Source organism: Aplidium turbinatum, chromosome 12, assembly GCF_918807975.1.
Source record: "Aplidium turbinatum chromosome 12, kaAplTurb1.1, whole genome shotgun sequence".
Classification (NCBI taxonomy): Eukaryota; Metazoa; Chordata; class Ascidiacea; order Aplousobranchia; family Polyclinidae; genus Aplidium; species Aplidium turbinatum.
In genome coordinates this window covers 24286834-24312944 of record NC_137483.1, presented here as the reverse complement: position 1 = coordinate 24312944, position 26111 = coordinate 24286834, and the positions used below count along the sequence as shown (strand labels likewise).

Genomic DNA, 26111 nt, shown 5'->3' with positions numbered 1-26111 from the left:
TGAACCACCAGAATATGCTTCTCCCACTTGAAGAAATATCGCACAAAGTTTAAATCCTGTCATCATCATGTGACGTGATGTCATCATCATCATGTGACGTGATCATTTTTGTCTATTTTTGTAATCATTTGTCCACTACGCAACAACCAACCACAGCAGCTTACCATAAGGAACGAAGGGACGTGATTAGTGTCGAATACCCCAGAGCAGCGGCGAAGTGCAGAACCGTCATGCCATCCTCAGAATGGTGCACCTGGTCATAGAAGACAAGTCAGTGGTCACACTACGTTGATATAACGTTGGGAGATGTTAATTGCCTCTATAATCACACAAAATATCCATATGGTTGTGGAAAACATAACACACCAAGCAGGCAAAAAATACGACACAAACCAAACCCACAGAGACGTGGTTTGTAAAAACCGAGCTGCGTGTCATCAAGCAAGAAAATGCCAACTTCTTCAAAACAAGTGAAAAATAACAGTTAACCTCTCAAGTACATGTAGCTCCACACAAAGTGAAATTAACATGCCTCTTGACTCTTTTTATTATTTCTTTAAAAGTAATGTCTAAAAAGACATTACTGTCCAAAAAGAATGTTTAAAAAGACATTATTAAAAGTAACTACGGACAATGGCCAGTGTTTCGATCTTCCGATCTCTTCAGCGTAGTAAAGTGAAAGTAGAAAGTTGTCTGAAAGTGTTGAGAAGATGAGTTTAAGAGTGATTGTAGTGATACAATGAGAATGGTGAAAATTGAATGAGGCTGTTCACCAGGCATTTAATTAAATAATGAGATGTTCTGCTGGTGCAAATTAATCTAAAGTATCACAAGATGTATACAGTGACAATCTGCTTTTATTCCGACGTTTCGTCAATCAGACACGACTGACTTCAGTCACTACCCGGTCTAGCCCCCTGAAGAAGTCAGTCGTGTCTGATTGACAAAACGTTGGAATAAAAGCAGATTGTCAGTGTATACATCTTGTGATAGTTTAGCTTAATTTGCACCAGCAGAACATCTTATATTATTCAATGAGAATGGATTTAATTTTTCATTTTGGACCTCAGCGAAACGTAATTTTCCCGCCTATTAGAAGGTGTGATTTTTTTGAGAGAAATTGTGCTAAGAAATGACTGGAATTTGTTAAAAATAAAAACTAGAAAAAAAGACAAGAATTTACAACTGAGCTAGGACATAACAATCATCTGAGATGGATCTAAAATACAAGAAATTAGATACAAGCGGCACATATAAGTATTAAAATTCAAAGAAAATAAAGGGGTGTACCAGCAAACATCTATAGGATTGGCCCATGATACTAGAGAAGGATCCACAGAGGATACAAACTGATATGAATGAATCAACAAGTGAATAAAAAAATAACAGTTAACCTCTCAAGTACATGTAGCTCCAGTGCTCCACACAAAGTGAAATTAACATGCCTTTTGACTATTTTTTATTATTTCTTTAAAAGTAATGTTAATAATGTCTTTTTAGACATTACTTTTAAAGAAATAATAAAAAAGAGTCAAAAGGCATGTAAATTTCACTTTGTGTGGAGCTACATGTACTTGAGAGGTTAACTGTTATTTTTTTATTCACTTGTTGATTCATTCATATCAGTTTGTATCCTCTGTGGATCCTTCTCTAGTATCATGGGCCAATCCTATAGATGTTTGCTGGTACACCCCTTCATTTTCTTTGAATTCTTCAAAACAGTTTGATCAAGACTACTAGGCCTACATTAAAATTAGACCTCAAAAATCCCATATTTTTATACAACTGACAAAACAAGGACCTCCAACACGTTGTAGCGTAATGACCAACCTTGGTATCGAATGAGCCGACCACCGTCCCACACAGGTGATGCATGCGTTGGCACAACGCAACCACCCTAACCTCAAAGTCTTCTGCTTCTGTACAAGATCCAACAAGCGGTCTGACTGTAGAGGTTCCTGCAACACACCAATGCAGCAACTTGCACCACGACCAAGCAAGCGTCATTGCAGGAACATGCGCAAAATATTGCGCTAAACATTATGGTTATTTATAAAATGATGCAAGAAAAAATGTCCATGGAAAATATTTCTTGACAATTCCTTCCACAGTACAAACAGTTTGGTAGGTAATTTTGTGTATTTCGTAAGCGCGTGGATCTTTTGCTGTTCTGTGGTTCAAAACGTGATATTTGCTAGGTTGATTTACAAAACTTTAGAAGATCTGATGATCAATACAAAAATAGATGTTGAGCGGTTGAACTTAACATTAGCACACGATTGGTGATGTACTCAAGCGCTTAGAAAGGTCCAATGTTGCTCACAATGCGGAAGCTTACTTTCTCATTGTGCTTGTGCGACCAATGGAATCATGTTGGTAGCTGTCGCTTCGTACCGACAAGGGAAGATGGATCGTTTACGTGTTTACCAACTTTGCAATTGTTTCACAGCCAATTTATGAAAAGATTTTTCTTGTGAGAGGGAATATAACAAGCGCTCATTAAAAATGCATATCGCTCGGAGGAATACAAGACTGGTTATGACGTCACTCACCAGGATGCTGATGACCAGTCACGTGACCATGGAACGATTGCTGTTGTCCTCCATTGTATCCCATGGAGTTGAGGCGTTGTTCCATCCTCTCCAACCGCTCCAGGATGGACATCTTGAAAGCGTCTTCTGCATTAAGGAAGATTTACACTTCAGTAGGGAAAATTGTTTCTTTTAACATTGTTTCTATGATAACATTGTATATATAACTGTGTGTTTTAACGGAATGTTTGCTGACTGGGGTAAAATATGTTGATAACTAGTAAATAATGACGTTAATTAATAGTAGCACGGACCACACTCTGATGCAATTGCTCTCTTTGACATCTTGTTACAACAAATAAAATAAGTTTTAACAAATAACAAGAAATTTCTCAAGCAACTTCACCATTAAGCTGGAGCCATTGTGAGGTGATCTCACGGTAAGGATCGGGAAGAGGTTTGTACTCGAACTTGACCGGATGGGTTATGAAAGCACCATCTCGTGTCACATAGAGGTCCACCAGACCGGCTTCGTGAGCTGGAATGAATCGACCATAAAGTGAATGCCAGGCCACCAAGCTAGAGCAAGCAGTGGTGGGTTGTCGATTTGAAATCGAGCTGGCGTCGAAGCTAAAGTAACTAATGTTTGAAATAAAACCTTGAATCAGTTTCGGTATCTAGAATACAATCAATTGTAACAAGCATAGTTCACCAGCTATCAGTGATTTAAAAAAAAAACGTCTTCTTGGCAAGCTGTGGGTAATCGTGGCTTACCTGGGCTGTAGCATCTCAGCACTCCGCTCTGCACCACAGTGGCAGGTACATGGACGCTGTCGAAGCAGCACGTGTAGTAGCCAGGGCCGTCCCAAGTGCCCGTCAGTAGCACCTTGATGCCGCCCTGTTAGCATGTAATACCAATAGTTTATGTATGGTAAATTTGTATTAGCTACGAGGTAACAACACAACTGTTTTCATAAAGTGTAATCGTTCGTGCAAAAACTTTATCAGGAATCGTTGGAAGAGCAAGATGCATCAAGCCACCCTCCGTAGGATCAATGCAAATGCTGAAGTAACCTCTGTGTACGACCACTCGGGAGAATACTCCATGATGACAGTCTCAGTGGCCACATCGTGGACCTCCTCCGTTGATGAAGATGTGAAAAGGTTTGATTGGTCAGCAATCATGAAGGAGGGGCTTGTGTCTTTTGGATCTGAAACAGCAAACATAGGAAAATATAGAAAGAATGAAGAAGGAGCGATAAGCAAAACTGGATCCCTGCCAGCATCAAAATACTTGCAAAGCTTGATTTTGTGCCGTCAGTTTGAACTGACGTTAAGATTTATACTGGTTAGAAATGCTGAAATGCAAGGGAACCATTTGTTAAAAATTCAGTGATTGCTTCTTTTTGTAGACTTTGTACTGGCAAGGAATTCCAACCAAATAATGTTCTCTACAATCTGATAAAAATACATCCGCAATAAATAAATTTGAAACATCAACCGTGTTGCATGGCCAGCGCGGTGCTTGAGATCACCAACCAAGTCGGGCTGCCATTCAAGGCGCGCTCTCTCCGAGCCTCTAAAACAACGTGGCGATATCTCTTCAGAAGTACTCCATGCAAAATATTCTAAGACATCAACAAAACAATATCCACATACCTGTGCTCCACAAGTGCTGGGGAAACAGATCGCTGACGGCGCTCTCTGTTGATGAATTCGCCTACGAAAACAACAACAGGTATCAAGAACCGCGCCAACTCCAAACGTGCCACCATTGGTAGTCAAGTAGTCAAAAACGACCAGTTCTGAGTTGAGTTCCCGTTATGTCGATACTTGAGATTGGGCGACTTTCAGTAAAAGCTACCAGTAACACCACCTTGCATTTACAATCACCGACCGAACGTAATTTCGAAACCTCAGTCGTTTTAGTCTTCTCAATGCACACTGCACAGGTTATTTGGTGCTGACTGCTGTGACAAGCTCCAGTCCAGTAACGTACCAGATCAGATGTGGACTCGACAGAGTTTTGCTTCATTGACTTGGGCGAGTTGAACAAGCATTCAATGTCGAACACATCCAGCCCGTTCAACTCGGAGGTGGCGGTTGTGCCTTCTGCGAAGGGCGACGAATGTGGCCGTTCCAGAACACCGTTGCAATTGGGTACCATCATATCTTTGACACCTTGAAAGCACAAACCTCATTAAGAACTGCATAGTTGCCAAAACATTTTATAAAGTCGAGTAAACCCCAGCAAGTTGCTCAATGAAAGAGCTCGTCCACCAGTAAGATGGAGGCGAGGTCATCATATGTATTATACGCAAGAATGCCAGTATTGAGTTGACTACCCTGGCAAGTCACCACAGACTTTCGTCTTCTGTGCTACAGTAGATGCCATCGATACGTCAGCAGACAACTATCCTCAATTGACTGTCAGATGTTGTGAAAAATCAGTTGCAACTTGAATCTAAGCACAGTGCAACAGCATTGGGCAAGCTCTTACCATAATCCTTTGTCGGCGCCAATCTGAAGGGGCTCACTTCGGTGTGTTGCTCCTCTTCTGCAGCTATCAGAGGATGCGTCCTTGGCACCACTGTAGAGGAAGGAGACAAAGCGGATAGACTAGCTTGGGATGTTGTGCAAGCCAACTGATCTTTTGGAGGAGAAAGAGACGAGCATTGATTGTTTGCAACAGCAGCCACCTCCAGCCGCCTGTCGTTATCCACGGATGAGAACGACATCGAGTTATCAACATAAGATAAATCCTGGCCATTGCTTCCAGTACTGCTCTCTTGCAAGACAGTGCGACTAGTGGTAGCGCTCGGGCTGTTATGAGGGGCGACACTTGTGGTGATGCATGCGTTTTCTGGGGGCCCGTTATACTTGCCATCACACGGCAATATGCCCTGTTGACTTCCAACACACTTCGGTAATACTGATTGATTGAAAATGATAATTGTGCCAGTGCTATTAAGTGGGGAGAGTACATAATTCCCGTTATGGTTCCCCAACGTTGCTGTCACGCTGTTCTCTCCAGTCGCGCCGTTGTGTCTTCCATCATGCAGCATAGGCCTTCCGTCGGCTGAAACCGGCATTTTTGGCCGAATAACTCGCGGTTCGTCACTGTTACATCTAAATACATTAAAACTCCGTAATAGTAATGAGTAATGACTTACTGTATTTTCGGCAACCCTGCAAACCAATCCCTGCATAAATGAACGCGCGAGAGTGCGGCATATCATGCGATAAACAGTATACCCTATTCCAACCCGCTCTGATGACCAGAAGTTTTCAGCGCTTGCAGAATATTGATTTGCAAATTAATTAAAAAGGCTTCGATCTTAAGACATCGGCCGCCTAGAAATTTCCAATGAGATTTATTGAGCATTTCTAATAACGAAAAGCGTTGTCTTGGTAACAGTAAACATATCTTCGGTAAAAATTCACATGTAGTTTGATTTGCAGCCGAACATCGGGCAGCTCTGTTACAAAGCACCCCGACTGCAAGAAATTTCAACACAAACTACGATAAAACAACGAATCGTTCGTTTATAAGACAAAAAAATTGTTTCAGGTTCAAAGCAAAAATCCTTCAAATATGCGACTAAAACCTTGTGCATGGCAGCCCTGTCATGATGACGCACCAGGCAGAAAATGAGTTAACCCTAATATTGCGACGGCCACGAATACAAACTAGCAGCTGCAATACAGAGACAAATTTGTCACGCAGCTCACCTCCCGCCAACAACCTTGCGCAGTTGCGAGCGCAAGTCATGGAAATGTTTGTTGGTCATCTGGATCGCCATCTCCTCTGCCACGTCCGGGCTCTGTAGGGTGGAAAATTGTTACCGACATGATAAACTCAAACTAAATTACACCTTTTACTTGTTTCTAATGCAACAAACTATAATGTCCATTCAATTTAGCAAAAAGAACCAAATATTGACACAAATATTTTGCAAGTCTTCCTCAAAGATGAGGAATGCGTGTTGGGTCATTCCAGCCCAACTCAACCAGTGCTTCCATGGGTACCGTCTCAGATTTTGCTCAAAATTGCACCAAATGTACCCCTATGGGAGCAATGAAAAATCCCCAAGTTTCAGATGAAAATTCCAAGCAGCTTAGATTTTACGGCCGTTTAAACTTTAAGGGCCTCATCCCTTTTTCGTAACAGTGGACCGCCGCATTCATTTTCAGTGGTTTTTGAAGGCACATATCTTCATTTCTATGCATGCAATATGCCTGAAAATTGGTATTATGGGTATTTCTGGGCTGCTCTTTCAGAATCTGCTGTCATAATTGGACTAGGATGTGTTGATAAAAAGTTACAGGCATCTCAAAACTGGATTTTTGTTGGTCAAAATGTAAATTTTTCACATTTTGACCATCAGCTGGGAGTCCCCCTCTTGGCCAACATCACCAAATTTGTGTAATTTAGGCAATAAGCATTGTGTAGAAGCAATAGAAGCAAAATGTCTTGATACAAACATGAAATAATGGTTTTAAAGGCTACTGAAAATGGTCACCACTTAAAAAATACCTCTCGGGCCCCCTTTTCCGGGGGGGGGGGGGGGGGGGTAGATAACCATGTAGATGGTACCCCAGAGTGATGAAACTTTCACTACTTAAAGATACATGTCTTGGCTATGCCTGATATAAATTAGAAGATCTCAACTCCTTCTTATATTACTCAGCTATTGAAAAGAAGCAGTTTTCCTGTACTCGGCCTGTACATTTTTAGGGTCATTCCATATCAAAACAGTCAATATGAATATATCTTGTATATGAAACCTCTCAGATTTTGCTGAAAAGTTGTCATACTATGCTTTAGGCTACCAAACGAAAGAATCCTAAGTTTTAGATCAATTTGAATTTCAGGCGTTACCCTCATTTTTGACTTGGGGGGGGGGGGGGGTAGCAAATAGCAATTTCAGCCATTTTCAGAGCCCTGTGACTTTTATTGTAATTGTAGTAGAAGACTAAAAATTGCTGTGCTAGTTCATCATAAACTATACTACACAATTAAATAGCAGAAAACAACATCTCTTGATGCATAAGTGTTAGGTGGGTCATCAAAATCCTGCTTTTTTGCCTCGTTTAAGTGCTTTTTTCAATTTTCAAATGCTTGTACTACCCAAACCAATCAAAATATTTCTCTAAAACCTAATTGTTTGTAATAATGGGAAACTTTTCTTCTGCCAACTTGAATTTGAGAGTTGTGGTGCCATTAACAGAAATGTTATGGGGGTTTGAAAACCCTATCAGGCAGAAATGGCCCTTTTTTACCCCTATGTTTAGAGCCCCAAATGACCACATGGGCATTTTATAGTCATACTGAAAGTTATACCAGACAAACACATACATTTATTCTTTCATTTCATGAAATAAAATCTTTGGTTATCAAACTCCTTCACTATAAATTTTATGTCTTTAAAATGTAACAATTTGGTAATTTTTGGCAAATAATCTCAAGTCCGTAATGTAGGTCAGAGAAAATTCAACAATAATTTATCATGAAGACAGTGAAAATAATTAGATACTGTGCTTACTGATCATAAACATTGGAATGCTGACACTGTTTACCATTAATATATGTTCAAAATGATGCTTTTTTATCTAAATTTTATCTCCACATCATAGCTTATTGATAGCAGGTGGGTACTTTTTCATGGGTGAGAAGGGGTGAAAGCATCATTTTGAACATAATTTAATGGTAAACAATGTCAGCATTCCAATGTTTATGATCAGTAAGCCATGTACTTCTAGACTACCTGTACTGGACACAGGTTTTTATTGAATACGCTAGTGGCCCCATGCGACGAAAACCGTAATCACCGAACAAACAACACCGCAGTACTGTTTTAGGTGTGAGTTATGTAGAATATAGCAAAGAGTTATTTGCAAATGTTTGTTTAATAATTTTAGTACGTTAAGCAGCACAGAAAATTGCAATGCAACGTGAATTTAAGAAGAGGTGTGACATTGATGTAACACAAACAACAAGGTAGGCTACGCGGAACAATGTTAAAGAAAGTTATCACTGAATTATTCCCATCGCATTCTTGGCTGAAACTTTGTGCTGGTATAGCTTTAATTAATTTCTCAATGTTCGAGGTACGATTCCACTGACGACGACGCCCAAAATATCGCTTGTCCGTTAATAGACATAGACTACCAATATTGAACCAATTCAATAGCACATTGTAAGCAGTTAAGCAAAAATATAAAGTCACATCTCTGGTTGTTGTTAATATCCATCACGCAACTTCGTAATTTTACGTCACGATGTTGATTTTTACTTTTACGGCACGACGAACATAATTGGACATAAAACAATTAACAAACTTGCAGATCATATTGATGATATCATGGATACCAGATATGATAACAGAATGATATCAGAAAACTTTATAAGAGAAATAGCTTTGATCTTTCGTTCGTTCTGTAAAACTTGCTGTACAGAAAAGAAATAATTGCCTCCACACATTTGACGATATCAACCAAATCTGGACTCTAAAGCATCTGATTGCAATTTTCCAAGCAAGACATAACTAAAACCAAGTTCAGACAGAAGGTATCTAGCAACCGGACAGAGAGTCAACGAAGTGTGTTTCAAAGCTAAACATGTTTCTTTTGATAAACAAGGCAGTCCACTTGAAGACCAAGTTTCAATAAATTTAGCAAATTTTTCAAGATAACACAACTTAAAATCATCACAACATAAAGTGGGATCTTGCAGTGGGTCTCTTTTGTGATGACCAATAGATGGTGTCTTTACATTAACAATTTTCCACATATTGAGAACAATAGTGATGAAGTCAGCAGTTCGGTTCCATTGTTTTCCTTCCTTCGTGCTGAAGTACTGCAGGGCATTCATGGTGCTTTCATGAAAAATACTATTCGACAATTTCGCAGAAGTTTATTCAATATTTTTGGGTTCAAGAACTTTTTTTGTCAATTTGTGTGCCAACTTGAGGGGTCGTTTTGATTCTACAGCATAGGCCTACAAGTCACAAATGTCATCAAATCTAGCAGTTTTTATTATGTTAGGGTTGTCAATATCAGGAAAAGAAAAATACTCTTCAATTATGCAAATTGTTGTATTATAAATGTTTTTTAAATTATGCACTGAGTCGAACAATAAAAACAAAGGCTTTTTTGTGATTGGATGAGAAACAATCGGATTCAGAACACCTTCACACAAGACGTTTTTAAAGAACGAACGATTCACAGGGTGATTGTCACAGCAGAGTGATACAACATTAATACAACAACAATTCTGCTAGCTGTGTAAATTTCATCCAGCATGAGGTTGACATTAGACTCAAGTAAAGTCAACTCAGAACTCAGTGCTTTTAAATATTTAACAGAAGCATTTTGAGTTGGTGCACCAAGTTTGTGTGTGATACGACGAAGTGTTCTTTCTGAAGGTAAAATTAAAATTTCATTTTTTAAAAGAACTCTGTAAGCACTTGCACTTGTTGACCATACCAGATATGCAAAAACAGTGGTTAATCTAGAGTATTTTCGTCGGTTTGTAGAACCTCCAATAAGCTTCAGTTATGAAATTTATTCTTTTACAATCAGGAAAAAATGCTTCAAAAGAAGTTGTAAAATCATGAAGAACATCATCAAAGCTAGTTGTGTCACAAGACGGTAATTGACCTTTTAGGCCAGCAAGCAGGTTTGTGACTTCACTGAAACGACTTATTGTGCCATTTGCAATATTAACATTGTTCTTTCTTTTTTTACTACTCAAAAACGACTCGTATGACAAATCAACAAAAAATCCGCAACCCCATGCTTAAAGATGGAATTTCAGCAGTCATGTCAACAATACAAAGAAATAAAATGTCATCTTTCAACAATGCAGTAATTTCAGATGGCATGGCTTGTTCTGTCTGTATTCGCTCATATATGTCTTAAATTGACCTCACCTGGTCTTTTTCTAAAAATAATTTGCTCAATTTCTCTACATTTTCAGTGTCTTGTTTGTGTCTGTCACTGGCAGAAGTAGTTTTGGATCGTTTGGGTGGTGGTTCACTGGACATGTAAGTTGGGCAGTTGAGAAATAACCAGAATGCATCACTCCTTAGTTTTCTGTAAAAGTAACAATACAAAAGCTATGCATCTCTTTTAAGATTAGAGTTTCATGATAGGCTAAACCAGGGCTTCCCAAAGTGGGGGTCACGTAACGAAATTCGGGGGTCGCAGAAAGTATACACATTTTACACAAAGCACTGCATATTAACACTTATGTGCAAGATGCTGTGAAAGTTATTAACTTATTAAAAGTCGTGCGCTCATTAGGCTACCAGTAGCCTATTTTGTAAATTTTTATAGTGAATTATGGAATAGGAGTTTAAAACCCTCTTTGCTGCATTGTAAACGTGGATTTCAAAACTAAAGTTAATACTTTAAAAAGTTATTAGTGTTAAAAAATTATATCATGATTTTTCCAACGGAAAAAAGTTTAGACTTTGTCCGCCGTTTTTGTAAAGACGTTTTTGGAAAGGCTTTCCAAATTATGCTATTTGTCAGGTTTGCTTGAAAAAAAGGAACGAATTTAATCTGTCCTTCAAAAGAGAAAACATTTATGTTGTTAAATTGAAATCTAAAGTTGGAGAGTTCATCAAAAAATTAAACATCTAGAAACAAAGATTGAAAATGATTCATTTAAAATGGTCTCATTTAGGCCTATTGGAAAGTTTTGGCTAACAATGGCGTGGAATCAAGCGTTAGCCTATTAAGCCTCTGGTTATCGACACTTGTCAAGACTGTTGAAAGAGCTTAAAAAGTATTTTGGGGGTTACAACTTGGGGATTGGGGGTTACAACCCTCTCCTTTGGTACGCGTGTGACGTCACGTTATTGAGAATGATGCTTTCAGTCTCTATGTCTCTAAAACAAAGTTTGCTTAATTTTAAACGAAACTGCATTAAAAGAGCGAGTTTTGCCAATACCAAACATTCAAATATCTCAGCCAGGAATTAGCAACAAGAAAACAGACACTTAGCTTTATTTCCGAAAAATGCCCAAGAAAACAAAATCTTATCCTTTTGCTATGCCACCGGACAGCAACATTTTACAAAAATATTTGTACCCACATTTTTGTTGAAAGTGCTCTCAGAATGCATCAAATTCAAATTTATTTTTCAAAATTTTTAAATTAAACCTTTCAATAAATATCACAAACGTATAGGCCTATTTTGCATTGTTTATCCTTTTAACCGTAAAGGGCCGCGAAACATTTTAGGAGATTAAAAGGGGTCGCGAGGAAAAAAGTTTGGGAAGCCCTGGGCTAAACAACACATACCGGTACTCTATGACTCAAAACATTCAATGGAAGGTCTCAATTTCATAATCAATAAGCCTAGGGCTGCATATAATTGGTAGTAGGTCCAACATGATTAACACTACTTTTAACAGCCTACTAGGCCTATATGGAGAAAATAAGATATGATAGCACAGCAACATAAATCTTAAAAGATACGGTAATTAACTAGAATTTATAATATTTATTTGTTCGAATTTATTTGTGCTTTGAATAATTTTGTTTTGTTTTTTTCCTCTGTCTCGTCAACAAAACCAATAAAGCTTTGGTAGAGAGTTTGCTTTGTTAAACCATAGAGAAATAAAACAAAGTAACTTCAGCGGGGTTAACATGATGTAGCCTATTACATACCGTACAGTCGTACACAAATATAACATAACCAATAAACTGAACTAAACTAAGCTTTGGGTCTTGTGTACTTTAAGCCGTCCACGTTCAATGCGGACATCTTTTGTACAAAAGACCATTACATTTTTTCTGTACAATCTGAGGCTCACCTTCTTTTGAGATCTGAAGTTCCTTTCTTCTTAATACGACTTGTTGCCTATTAGAATCTTCCGATAAACTCACAAAGCAATCATCAGTAAAATGCAAAGAACATACCATAGAACTTTTGCTTGGAACAAAATCGTTTTGAGAAAGTTTACAGATCCATTTTTCTAACAGTTCATGATTTTGAAAAGGAAAACTGTGCTTTGACACATCTTTTGGTGGTTTATGCTTACCATAGCCACTTTTACAGCCATAAGCAGAACAACGTCCCATAATTCAAAATTTGTACCAAGCTACACAACCTGCAACAATTCATCAGGTGTCTTTATTTGTAAATTGAATGACTAAATTAGTCTAACATATAACTGCTGTGATAAGAGAGCTGAATTGGAAACATCACTTTCTAACTGATTTCAACTCTGTATGCTTCAGTTTTGCGAAAATTACAAAATACCATAGCCTAGCTAACTGCTTACTACTATTATGTAGGCTATTTCCAAAACTTGACTTCTTGCAAACTTGCATGCCTTACTGCTGTGCTGTTATCAATGTCATTCAATGCAAGCCTTCTTGTATTCACTATCAACAATCAAAAACGTGGTATTTCTTAATAATGTTTTATGCTTTGTAAAGTTGTACATAGGCTACTTTTGTACCGAACAGTAGCCTATACCATAGGTTCTATTCTCACAAGCTTTCCCATGGCTACTGCTGTGTTAACATCACAGTCACGCACACAAAACATTAAAAAAGGTAGCCTACCTTTCTACAAAGCACACAATTTCCTTCAAAGTTTAAAACTGAACTATATTTTTTTTTTCATAAGAAAACTTAAATGAACTGAATTGTCTGTCTTCTGTCTAGTTTTTGAAAAACTGAAAAAGCGCAATTCCTTTGGGTCCACTGTGGTATGGTCACGTGATGAATACGTCACCTGTGACCAGTACAGGTAGTCTAGAAGTACATGAGTAAGCATAGTACCTAATTATTTTCACTGTCTTCATGATAAATTATTGTTGAATTTTCTCTGACCTACATTACGGACTTGAGATTATTTGCCAAAAATTACCAAAATGTTACATTTTAAAGACATAAAATTTATAGTGAAGGAGTTTGATAACCAAAGATTTTATTTCATGAAATGAAAGAATAAATGTATGTGTTTGTCTGGTATAACTTTCAGTATGACTATAAAATGCCCATGTGGTCATTTGGGGCTCTAAACATAGGGGTAAAAAAGGGCCATTTCTGCCTGATAGGGTTTTCAAACCCCCATAACATTTCTGTTAATGGCACAACTCTCAAATTCAAGTTGGCAGAAGAAAAGTTTCCCAATATTACAAATAATTAGGTTTTAGAGAAATATTTTGATTGGTCTGGGTAGTACAAGCATTTGAAAATTGAAAAAAGCACTTAAACGAGGCAAAAAAGCAGGATTTTGATGACCCATTTAACACTTATGCATCAAGAGATGTTGTTTTCTACTATTTAATTGTGTAGTATAGTTTATGATGAACTAGCACAGCAATTTTTAGTCTTCTACTACAATTACAATAAAAGTTACAGGGCTCTGAAATTGCTATTTGCTACCCCCCCCCCAAGTCAAAAATGAGGGTAACGCCTGAAATTCAAATTGATCTAAAACTTAGGATTCTTTCGTTTGGTAGCCTAAAGCATAGTATGATAACTTTTCAGCAAAATCTGAGAGGTACCATATACAAGATATCTTCAATATTGGCTGTTTTGATATTAAATGACCCTAAAAATGTACAGGCCGAGTACAGGAAAACTGCTTCTTTTCAATAGCTGAGTAATATAAGAAGGAGTTGAGTTGAGATCTTCTAATTTATATCAGGCATAGCCAAGACATGTATCTTTAAGTAGTGAAAGTTTCATCACTCTGGGGTACCATCTACATGGTTATCTACCCCCCCCCCCGGAAAAGGGGGCCCGAGAGGTATTTTTTAAGTGGTGACCATTTTCAGTAGCCTTTAAAACCATTATTTCATGTTTGTATCAAGACATTTTGCTTCTATTGCTTCTACACAATGCTTATTGCCTAAATTACACAAATTTGGTGATGTTGGCCAAGACTGGGGACTCACAGCTGATGGTCAAAATGTGAAAAATTTACATTTTGACCAACAAAAATCCAGTTTTGAGATGCCTGTAACTTTTCATCTACACATCCTAGTCCAGTTATGACAGCAGATTCTGAAAGAGCAGCCCAGAAATACCCATAATACCAATTTTCAGGCATATTGCATGCACAGAAATGAAGATATGTGCCTTCAAAAACCATTAAAAATGAACGCGGCGGTCCACTGTTACGAAAAAGAGATGAGGCCCTTAAAGTTTAAACGGCCGTAAAATCTAAGCTGCTTGGAATTTTCATCTGAAACTTAGGGATTTTTCATTGCTCCCATAGAGGTACATTTGGTGCAATTTTGAGCAAAATCTGAGACGGTACCCATGGAACTTTTATTAATGTTGGTTGAGTTGGGCTGGTATGACCCTGTTACCAATTGGAAAAAAATAGACTGCAAGAGTTTAGACGCATAAAACTTGCTGGATTAGCGTTAAGAACCGGATGGGACGTGAATATTTAACACGGAAATCTCCAAACAAGCTCACGCGTCAAATGAGCAGGATTGAATCAGCATCAACACAAACAACACACTATTGGGTGAGGACGCACGACCGATGCTTACCAGTGGAGGGGCTCCAGGACGGGGCCAGGGTAGGTTGGACACTGAAACAACGATAAGCAATAAATACAAAGTAACAAAAATGACCAAGGCATATATTCTAAAACAACGGTTCCCAATCTGTGCTTCACAGACGAGTTTCAAAAGGGTTGGTAAATGTACTACTTTCAGATAAAGCATTAAAAAACCTATATGATATATTTAGTAGCCAAATTAAGTAAAATTTTTAAACAAAGTATCTTTTAGTTTACGGGGCCGCAGACGTTATGACTCTTTAAAAAGGGTCTATAACTATAAAAAGGTTGGAAATCACTATTTTCAAAAGCAGCCTGGTTTGCAACTAAGCTTGACATATAGGTGTACTGGTGCAGCACTGCCTGAGTATATATTCCATTAAGCTATTGATGAAGTAAACGTTGTGATTATAAGAAACCCACTCACACATGGGGCGGATTTGCTGTAGCACCTCCTCTCTATTTAAGTCACTCCACTGCAGCGATTGCGAGTTCAAACTCAAAGATTTAGATAGATGTGCATCGTCATCAAGGTATGGAAAATTAAGATAATGTACCAGCACTACGTCAGGGTTCTAAAAAAATCAACCAGTCAAAAAACAAATTGGAGGGTAGTGTAAACAAGTGTCATGGACCAAGATTGTATTTGTCCATTCAAAAATATGAATTATGATCACAAAAGCCTGATAACCTTCAAAGTGGATGAGGAAACACTGTTTCATCTTGTTAACTGACGGATAAAGTGATAATGCAGATTGGAAGCAAGGATTTAACTTTTGATGTCCCTGATTGGAAGCGAAGTGATAAAATTTTTTAAGACAATATTGGCAGGAATGAACACGTTGAATTTCTACATCATATTAACGTGGAAACAAAGTTCACCAAAACTTGCCAGAAAAAGCACAACCTTACTTGAGTTAACCAATAACACCTCCGGTGGAAAGACGGCAGAACATCAGAGTGGACGTAGATGGCAGTGATGCAGGGAACGCTGTTCACCTGGACAAAACAAAAGTTTAATTGACTCAAAATCAAGTTTCATTATGATGAAAAAATAATTGTACTTGTTCAAAATTTTACTAAGTTTATGTGTGATCAAAAATGAGTCGCCCTGAATTTTCAGTCTGATACCTAACTTCATGTACAATGACTTAACCACATTAAGCAGAGTATATATATGTATAATATGATAATTTGTGAAGTCAAAGCTTTTGCATGTCTAAAAACTTATAGATCTAGCAAAATGTTGACGTGTGTATTTCGACAAAAACATTGGATATTGTGGATCTACAAGTTCTTTTCAAAAAACAAGTGAGTAACATCTGCACCCAAGTAGATGCCAAACGAAACTTGTCCACCAAGAGCCTCCACCCAGACGTCACAGCTGCAAGGGGGAATGGACAAGTTCAGACGCCCCACCATTCTGCAGCTAAACATAGAAGACTAGCTATATTTGCAACAAGTACTTCACTAGCTACCATATATTTGCAACAGGTACTTCACTAGCTATATTTGCACAAATCATATTTTATTGTCGCACTTGATTCCAAGCATTGAGTGCCTCTTGCATGAAAAGTTTCCAAGATTCTCTGTTGCTTGCTTTGTGTATAAGGTGTATGTTAGATTGTTGGTTTTGGCGATTTTTTGGTTTAAGTAGGTTAATCTTTGTCTGTCTTGGGCACACTTTACTTTAATTTTTTCTGTGAGAGAGAGAGTGTAGTAGTAGTAGTAGTCCAGTTTTAATCCGGTGATGTCCCCGTTACCGAGGGTGGCCGGATTCACCTCCAAGTGCCGCAATCGTCTTCACACCCTGCCTCCACATCGATCTGTCTAGCGCGTCCTCTCTTGTCAAGCCCACCTTGCTGCTTTCTTCCTCAACTTGCTTTTTCCATGTTTTCTTTGGTCTTCCTTGTTTTCTACGACCCTCCACTCGCAACTCCAGCGCTCTTCTCAAAACATCATCTTCATCCCTTCTCAAAACATGCCCATACCACCTCACTCCATTCGCTTTTGCCAACTTATCAACACTCTCATTCAACCCAAGCAAGCTCATAAGTTCTTCGGTATTCCTTTTGTCCATCAGCTTTACACCACACATTGCTCTCACCATCGCTCTCTCAGTTCTTCTTAAAATCGCCAATTCGTTTTCCCGTAAGCACCATGTCTCACTTCCGTACAGCATTGCAGATCTCACACAACTAATATAAATTCTTCCTCTCATTTTCAACGGAAATCTTCTACCACATAACAACTCTCGACACTCTCTGAATTTCACCCAACCAAACCTTCCTCTTGCAGTCACTGCCGCTTCACAACCACCACTGGCATTCAATCTATCTCCTAGATAGCAAAAGGCATTTACTGATTCAACTTCGTCATTCAGCTTTTCAACAGGACCAATCATTCCTTCCTCAATCTTCTTGCATCTTTCACATTCAAAACCATCTCCAGATCTGCATGTCACTCTCTTCATCTTTGCACATCTTCCATGCACCCATTTCTTGCATTTCGTACATGTAACAGAATTTGCCATCACTCTTCTTCCGCAGACGCCACATGGGTCAATTTTGCTCATTGTGATTTCCCCTTCCGTTCCGCTTATTACGACCTTTGTCTTTTTGATGTTCACACGCATACCTTTACATTCAAACGACTCCTTCCACTTCTCAAATTTCCCTCTCAGATCTTCCATTGTGTCACTCAACAAAACCAAATCATCGGCGTACAGTATCTCCATTAATGAATCTTCTCTTACACATTCGGTAATCACATCAATCACAATGGCAAAGATTAGAGGAGAGAGGACAGAACCCTGGTGTACACCAACCTTCACCGAAAACTCGTCTGAGAGGGCAGATCCAACGCGAACTCTCGTCCTTGCACCGTCGTAAAGACCCATTACGGCTTGCACGAGAGCTTCTGGCATTACTTTTTTTCTCATTGCCCATTCCATCACTCTTCTTGGAACTCTATCAAACGCCTTTTCCATGTCCACGAAAAACACTTTTTCGTAGCACCTGTCCTAAAAATTGAAGTTGATTTTCTTTAATATTTTTTAGTAGATTCTTTGTTTGTTTGTTTGACTTGATTTAAAACAGTTTGGTTGCTTTTTCTGTCAGTCCAGGAAATTCTCTGCATTTTTCGGAATGCCCACATTTATTCTTTTATTAATTGGTTTCGTGATTGACCACTGACCAGGTTTCTAAATTATATTTAAAAATTGGATAAATGTAACACTTTAATATACTGAATCTGGTTGCGAAAGATATGTTCTTGTTGCATAATATTGATTTCATTTGCTGGAAAGAGGCTTTTGCTTAGAGCAATATGTATATTGAACTCCTTATCACCTTTGGCATCCCAGTTTATCGTTGTCCCAAGATACCGAAAACTTTTTACTTGTTTTATAATTGTTCCATTCATTTTAATTTGACAGATTGGAATTTCACTTTTTTTTTTCTTTGTGATTACGATTGTTTCCGTATTCTTTTCATTCATTTCCATTCCAAATTCTTTACTTCTTTCATTTACTATGTTCAACAAATTTTGTAGGTTTGCTTCCGAATCAGCCACCAAGACAGTGTCATCAGCATACCTCAGGTTATTAAAGTTACTTCCCCCAACATTTACGCCAGCTTCATCTTCAAGACATTAGAGGATGATCTCACTGTATAAATAATGAAAAAAGGCTTGGAGAGAGCACCCATCCTTGAACACTCATGATTGATATCCAATCGCTGATGTTGTGATTGATCTTTATTGCTGCAATTTAATCAAAGTAAAGGTTTTGAATATCTTCTTCAATTCAATTCACAACAGAACATGAAAAAAACAACTCCATATCATTTTTAGACGTCTTAGTTATTCGTCACAATGCCACAAACACGTTGACCACTACAATTTTCAAAAAACCCACACACATTGACAGGTATTTAAACTACACATTCCCGCCACCTGGGTAGTCTTGGCCTGGTTTAATCATCTGCTGAGGGTAAAAAAGAAACACAAATGATAAATATTGGAGAAATTGAGTCTTCTTCACAACTTAAGAATCGAACAACGCAAAACTGCTGAAACAAACCATTTGTGTGAGTGAAAGAAGCACTGTAAGTAAACAATGCCAAAAGGTGCGCGCATGAAGTCATGGGAGTGTGAGCCTGTGAGGTATCAAAAATTTAAACAGGTTGTTATTTTTCTACTTCAATGTGACTTCAGTTACTACTTGCTTCTGCAGAAAATCCGCAGCAAACGCCTTTTTTTACATGTTTAGTATCGGCCACAGTATCGGCCAAATTTTGCCGATACCGATGCCGATACTCAAAAAATGGCCGATATCACCGATACCGATATATCGGTACATCTCTACTAGACAGGTAGTCACTACCTGGTCTAGCCCCCTGAAGAAGTCAGTCGTGTCTGATTGACGAAACATCGGAATAAAAGCAGATTGTCACTGTATACATCTTGTGATAGTTTAGCTTAATTTGCACCAGTAGAACATCCCATATTATTTAAGTCAATTCCAATGTTATCTATTGTAGCAATTGTAGCATCTCCAGTAATTTGATATGTTTCACTCTGTCAAAAGCTTTCTTACAATCAAAGTGATGTACAGATCTTTCTTCATTTCAACTGATCTTTGTGAGATATTATTAATACAAATACAGCATTTCTTGTACCGCGGTCTGGCATGAATCCGTACTATCGTTAAGCTTGTTCTTGATTTGGTTGATTATAATTAGCAATAGAATCAATTGTTGTAAATATGTGATGTCAAACTGATTGTGCAATGGTTTTCACATTTCTTTGCTTCCGGTTTTTTAGGTAACGCTAAAAAATTTGATTTGTTCATATCGGTAGGCATCTCTCCTGAATCATATACGGTATGTTACTGAAGAGTTCAAGAAATGCATCCACACCTACATGTTCCAGTGTTTTTAGCATCTCAGTACTGATCTCGTCTGGTCCCGCAGTTTTATTGAATTTAGTTTGTTTTATGGCATGCTCAATTTCACTTTTTAGAATCTTTGGTCCTGACAATGGTTCACTGAATTTGAAAGGTTTTACTGTTCGATCTGGATCGTCATATAAATCAGATAAATACTCCTGCCACCTTTTTTGTACTTTATTTTCTTCCATTAGCATTTTACCTGTTTTACTCTTCAAAAATCCTGACTTTGACATAGAACTGTGCTTTGTAGTTAACATCTTGACTATTGGATGACTGGATGTGTTTCTCTTGGACTGAGATAATACAATTTTTCGATTGATGTTCACTCGTCATACAAGTAGTTTTCACAAGCTTTGTGTATGCTTTCTTTACCGTATTTGTTTGTTCAACTTTTAGCATTCACTTTTATTGTGTTTCTTTTGTCTTCTTTCTTCCATCATCTCTAAGATTTCTTCTGCCATCCAGTTTTTATGTCGTTGGTAAAGGTATTTCATTTTAGGGACTATTTCATTGGCTTTATTAATTGAAACAAATAATTAATATGGCAAGACGGGTGAAAGTAACCAAATGTGGTTCCTTGCATACCATGAATGAAAAATCCCATGCTGCATTACTTACCGGTATATAGTAATGCGGTGTTCCTGCCTAGTGTACAATTTACGGCACTGAGGAGACCTTAAAGTTGAAACAGTGACGTCCTGTCTGCAGTTATGAAACAAATACAAATGCACAAATACAAAAGTTACTTGAAGATGACTAACTCATCTTCACCAAACAAAATCGCACTCCCAAAAGCCCCAGCGCTTGAAATCTCGACGCCCGTTCTCCTGACATGCTGCAGTTATGTGCAAATCGAACTTCCACATTTCAGAAGTTTGGAACCGTGAATGGAGAGAAGTCGCGAGACCAACCCAATTCACAGTCCTTCCCATTAATACCAACACCCCACCTGGAGCAGAACTACCCCGGAAGGAATGGGTGAAGCTCAATCGCTTGCGGACTGGAGTGGGCCGTTTTAGCAGCAACATGTTCCAGTGGGGCCTCGCCGATTCACCGTCTTGTGCGTGTGGCTCAAATTTTCAAACTGCACACCACATTATCTATCAATGTCCTGTATACCGACCACAAGATAGACATGTGGACCTAACAACGCTCGATGAATACACAATCCATTGGCTGCAGCGCCTGGATGTAACAACATGATCTGTGGCGGCCTCAAACGCAAGAAGAAGAACCAAACAAAAAATGTGTATATATACAGACTACAGATAGCAAGTTTTCATTGCCGCATATCACTCTACAGATCCGTACTCACCTTAAGTTTAACATGATCCTCTCGTGGCCATTTTGTTTTACGCTTGGTCTTCCAAATGTAAAGATCTTGTCGATATCTCACTTTCTTGCGGTTAAACATAAGCACCATTCCTGTCTCCGGCCTGCAACATCAAACAAGTCTTTTAAAAAAAGTTTTCTCTGAGGTAAGGCATATAGTAGTTAAACCGCTGTCATCTGCGCACATAAAATTTTGAAAATTTCATTATCTTCAAAAACTGAAGCAAATGGCAAAAATGACTTTCCATCCACCCATTGCAACTTAATAGCCCAATAAAAAGTAATTGAGCAGTATCATGAAGTGCATTATTTAGCATTTGTCTAACTTAAAAACTTAAAACCAAAAAAAAAACCTGGACAACTAGAACTACTTGTCCAATCAATACATATCATTAACACTATTTTATTGATTACAACAATATATACTTCTCAAAGGGTAAATAGTTAATAAACAAGACCTGAGCAATATGGTTCCTGTTGTCCACTGTGCATGTTTCTTAAAACTTATTAGAATCCTAGCAATCTCCTCGTTTGTCATCCACCCATGCCTGTACTTTGGCAAGTCAGTCGTTAGTGGCTGTAGCTTCTCCAGATGTTTTGGCAATGCAATATCACGTTTCATGGCAGCTATTCTACTACTACCCTACAGGAGGGAATAGCCCAGTTGTATATTGTCAACATTCAGCCTCCATTGTCGTACAATACTGTCTTAAAAAAATAACCAATATATAACTACAGGGAATCAGATTAATTTGAAGATAAAATTACCAATACTGAAAAAGATTATCAAAATATGAAATTTGCTAAAGTGTTCAAAAAAAAATATTGCATTTCTTGCACTAAACCATGACTAAATGATGACTTAGAAAACTTCAAGTCTCCCAGCTAGAAAAGTCTTTTTTTACATTGATCTAACGCAATTGTTTAAATTTAGGAAAGAGTATGTTGTATTTGTTATTTATTTGTGGAATAATCTTGGGTACCGGTATTTTAAGCTTTTATTCTACTTACTAAGTCGTATCAACTTTCACTGGATCATACCAAAAATTACTGCGCCATTGACTCATCTGGCAACCTTGAGTTGATACTGCTGTTTGCTAACAAAAACAAAAAAGCTCAGAAGCGTGCTAGTTCAGACAAACCGCTTCTACTAAAAGGAAAAATAAAAAGCTATATATACAAAAAAGGGGCAGCATTTAATTTCACATTATATATTCTATATGATGCTTGGTCTGGTTGATATACTGCAATTAACCATCAAACTCAACCAAGAGTCCATTTTTTTTTTTTTTAGAATCTTCACTCAAAACTTTTGAAACAACCAAGATTGGATTAAAGAAAGTAAACATATTTTTTAATGGAAGTGGCTATTTTTACACAATGAAGTGTTGCCAGAGTTAGGATTAAAGTCAGGAAGGGTTAAGGTAAGGGCTAGAGTTAGGAATAAGTTTAGGGGTTTGATCTTTGCTCAGGACTAAAAAAAAATCCTAATACAAGTTTTTGTTTTAAACTGCTTTAAACTTTGCTCAAATTAGGGCAGAATTCCTTATCTGGCAACACTATTGAGGCTATTCTTACACTATATAGTGTAAATATAGCCACAGCCTATTTTAATACAATAATTCACAAAATAGAAATGTGACTAAATTCGAGTAAATTTTTATCATAAGCCAATATGAAGCATATTTTTGGTTTAATGAGGATGAGAATAATTTGACAAAGTGAGTTTGGAATAAGATAGCAACAAGAAAAATAATAAAAGGAGTGCCAAAAAAACATGGAAAGACAAGTTGTCAAGGATGATCTAATAAAAAGAAAGTTCAACATTGAAGATGTCAACAATAGAGAGCAATGGATGAGTCGCTGCAGACAAGTTGATATTTCGGGATAAAGACTAGGCGTCTTTGAAGCAAATTTGAAAGAATATAACTTTAGTATATTTCAGAAATCTATTTCAATTTTGAAATAACAACACGGACCAAACAAGATTGAGACTTCGAATCGACTTTTTCCTAGACACATGGGATATCATATTCAGTGGTTCATTTTAGTAGTTGTGACTAAATACTTTGCATGGTAGCCTCTGAGGAGTTCTAAAAAGTGCCTCTATTTAAAAGTCAATTTTAGTTCTAATGTTGTCATAGGATGAGCCTCTGGGGGTGGGGCGAGGGTCTACCCTTTCATGACCCCAGATTCACAACGTTCCCAAGCTATGCGGGAAGGCTATTTGAGAGCAGCAAGTCTTTGGTGCATTATCAAAGAAACACAGACCCTCCAATCTAATGGCAATCTATAGGTGGCTTGAAGGTGTAAAACAAGTGTAGATGATGTGGTTTTCAATCTGTTCCTCAGCAGTCAGCACTACATTCACAAGAACAGGCCATTCCCTATTGGTGCATGGTTAAGCAGAAAATGGACAATTACACAGTGATCTATCTAGTCTAGTTATTATTGATTATATTATCAAGATGACACATAAAAATGATCTTCAACCAAGTTCATCATCATAATCATCTCAAAGATCAAGATCACACCCATCTCTGGTGATGGTGATCACAATGCTGCTTGAGAGGTGACTGTAAAGCTCCAATCCTCTAGTGTCAGCTTTTTGCTCATGATATCATTTGTTTACACTGCCAATCTGCCATTTAAACGTCATTACAGAAAAGGCGAAATTTATTGTTACATATTTTTCAAAAACATGAGCATTTCAAAATGCGAGGTGATGAGTACTGTCTGCTTTGGATTTAGCATGCCTCTTCCAAGAGAAAAAAACGGAACTAGGAAAGATCAAGGACTTGCTCCTGTCTGCAAAAAGGTTTCCGCAATTGACATGTCTTTCCGTATCGATGTTTCATGCGATAACACAAACACAACAAAAAATTCATCCACAGAGTTGTGACTGGTGTCACTCTTGTCGGTATCAATGTGGCTTGATGTTTTCCACAATAGTCAAATAATTTCTGCTATGATTGTTTAGGCTAATGCATTGCTTCCATAAAAAACTCCAAAATTAAGTAATTTTTTTACTTTAAATTGGAAAGTAGCAGGTAGTTGGAGGAGGGTGCAACCTAATTCGTACCATGAACAGTTCGTACCGTCAGTTCGTACCTTGAAAAGATCGAAAGAAAAAATTAAAAAAAGGCGAAGTCGCTGATCGCAGCTTCCGCAAACATTTTAAAATTAAAGCCGGAGTCGCTGATCGCAGTTTCCGCAAACAAACTGAACTGAAAAGTTAGTGAAAGCGGAAACTGCAGTTAGCGGAAACTGCGGAAAAATGTTTGCAGAAACTGCGATCAGCGAGGGTTAGGGTTAGAGCATAGATTACTCTATGGTTAGAGTTAGGGTAAAGGTTAGCGGAAACTGCGATCAGCGAGGGTTAGGGTTAGAGCATAGATTACTCTGTGGTTAGAGTTAGGGTTAGGGTAAAGGTTAGTAGAAACTGCGGTTAGCGGAAACTGAGGAAAAATGTTTGCGGTAGCTCCGATCAGCGAGGGGTAGGGTTAGAAGAGCATAGATTACTCTATGGTTAGAGTTAGGGTTAGGGTAAAGGTTAGCGGAAACTGCGATCAGCGAGGGTTAGAGCATAGATTACTCTGTGGTTAGAGTTAGGGTGAAGGTTAGTAGAAACTGCGGTTAGCGGAAACTGCGGAAAAATGTTTGCGGAAGCTCCGATCAGCGAGCGGTAGAGCATAGATTGCTCTATGAGTCTATGGTTTGGGTTAGCGCAAACTGCGGGAAAATGTTTGCGGAAACTGCAATCAGCAACTTCGGCTTTGTGCTATCTTTTCTCTCGATCTTTTCAGGGTGAAAATTTTAAAATGTTTGCGGAAACTGTGATCAGCGACTTCCGCTTTTTTTAATTTTTTCGGTTAGACTAGAGCATAGATTACTCTCATGGTTAGGGTTAGCGGAAACTGCGGAAAAATTTTTGCGGAAACTGCGATCAGCGACTTCGGCTTTTTTGAACTTTTTTTCTCGATCTTTTCAAGGTACGAACTGACGGTACGAACTGTTCATGGTACGAATTAGGTTGCATCCGTTGGAGGACGGGTGAAACAAATGTAGTGTCTTTTTGTTACCGCTACAGCTACATGAAAAAAAAAAGCGTCGCTAGTCCAGCAAAAATGTAGCAGTGTTACTACTACCAAAAAAGTAGCACTCCGGTCATATTGGATGCACCCAAATTCGTACCTTCAATTCGGGGTGCAGCCTAATTCGTACCATGAACAATTCGTACCGTCAGTTTGTACCTTGAAAAAATCGAGAGAAAAAATTAAAAAAAGCCGAAGTCGCTGATCGAAGTTTCCGCAAGGTTAGGGTATCGGAGTATCGGTTAGGTATCGGTAGTTAGGGTATCGGTTAGGTATTCGTATCCGCAAACAAACAAACTGAAAAAATCGAGAGAAAAAAATAGAACATTGCTGATCGCAGTTTCTGTTTTTCCGCAGGTTTCCGCAAACATTTTAAAATTTCCGGTAATGATCCTCAGAGTTTGCCGAAGTCGCTGATCGCAGTTTCCACAAACATTTTAAACGGTTTAGGGTGCTTTTGCAAAAAAAACAAAAAAGATCGAGAGAAAAAAAAACAGAACAAAGCCGAAGTCGCTGATCGCAGTTTCCATTTTTCCGCAGTTTCCGCAAACATTTTTCTATTTTAAAATTTCCGGTAAATGATCCTAAGAGTTTGCCGAAGTCGCTGATTGCAGTTTCCGCAAACATTTTAAAAGGGTTAGGGTTGATTGGAGTTTCCG

At 38.2% G+C, this 26111-nt stretch overlaps 1 protein-coding gene across 2 annotated transcripts in view; it reads right to left on the bottom strand.

Annotated features, from left to right (window-relative positions):
• LOC145781093 (calmodulin-binding transcription activator 2-like) overlaps positions 1-22059 on the bottom strand; it is a 32775-nt gene extending 10716 nt beyond the window's left edge. For both annotated transcript variants that reach the window (XM_082592843.1, XM_082592844.1), the window contains exons 1-15: positions 21817-22059; positions 21342-21462; positions 15988-16074; positions 15503-15650; positions 15065-15105; positions 6264-6355; positions 5032-5660; positions 4531-4712; positions 4191-4251; positions 3606-3742; positions 3306-3429; positions 2938-3069; positions 2553-2678; positions 1831-1958; positions 165-253 (exon numbers count right to left, since the gene is read on the bottom strand). In XM_082592843.1, coding sequence (XP_082448969.1) covers positions 165-253; positions 1831-1958; positions 2553-2678; positions 2938-3069; positions 3306-3429; positions 3606-3742; positions 4191-4251; positions 4531-4712; positions 5032-5660; positions 6264-6355; positions 15065-15105; positions 15503-15650; positions 15988-16074; positions 21342-21462; positions 21817-21980 — 2261 coding nt within the window. In that variant the 5' untranslated portion in view covers positions 21981-22059. The remainder of the gene's footprint in view (positions 1-164; positions 254-1830; positions 1959-2552; positions 2679-2937; positions 3070-3305; positions 3430-3605; positions 3743-4190; positions 4252-4530; positions 4713-5031; positions 5661-6263; positions 6356-15064; positions 15106-15502; positions 15651-15987; positions 16075-21341; positions 21463-21816) is intronic.
• Positions 22060-26111: the final 4052 nt, after the last annotated feature.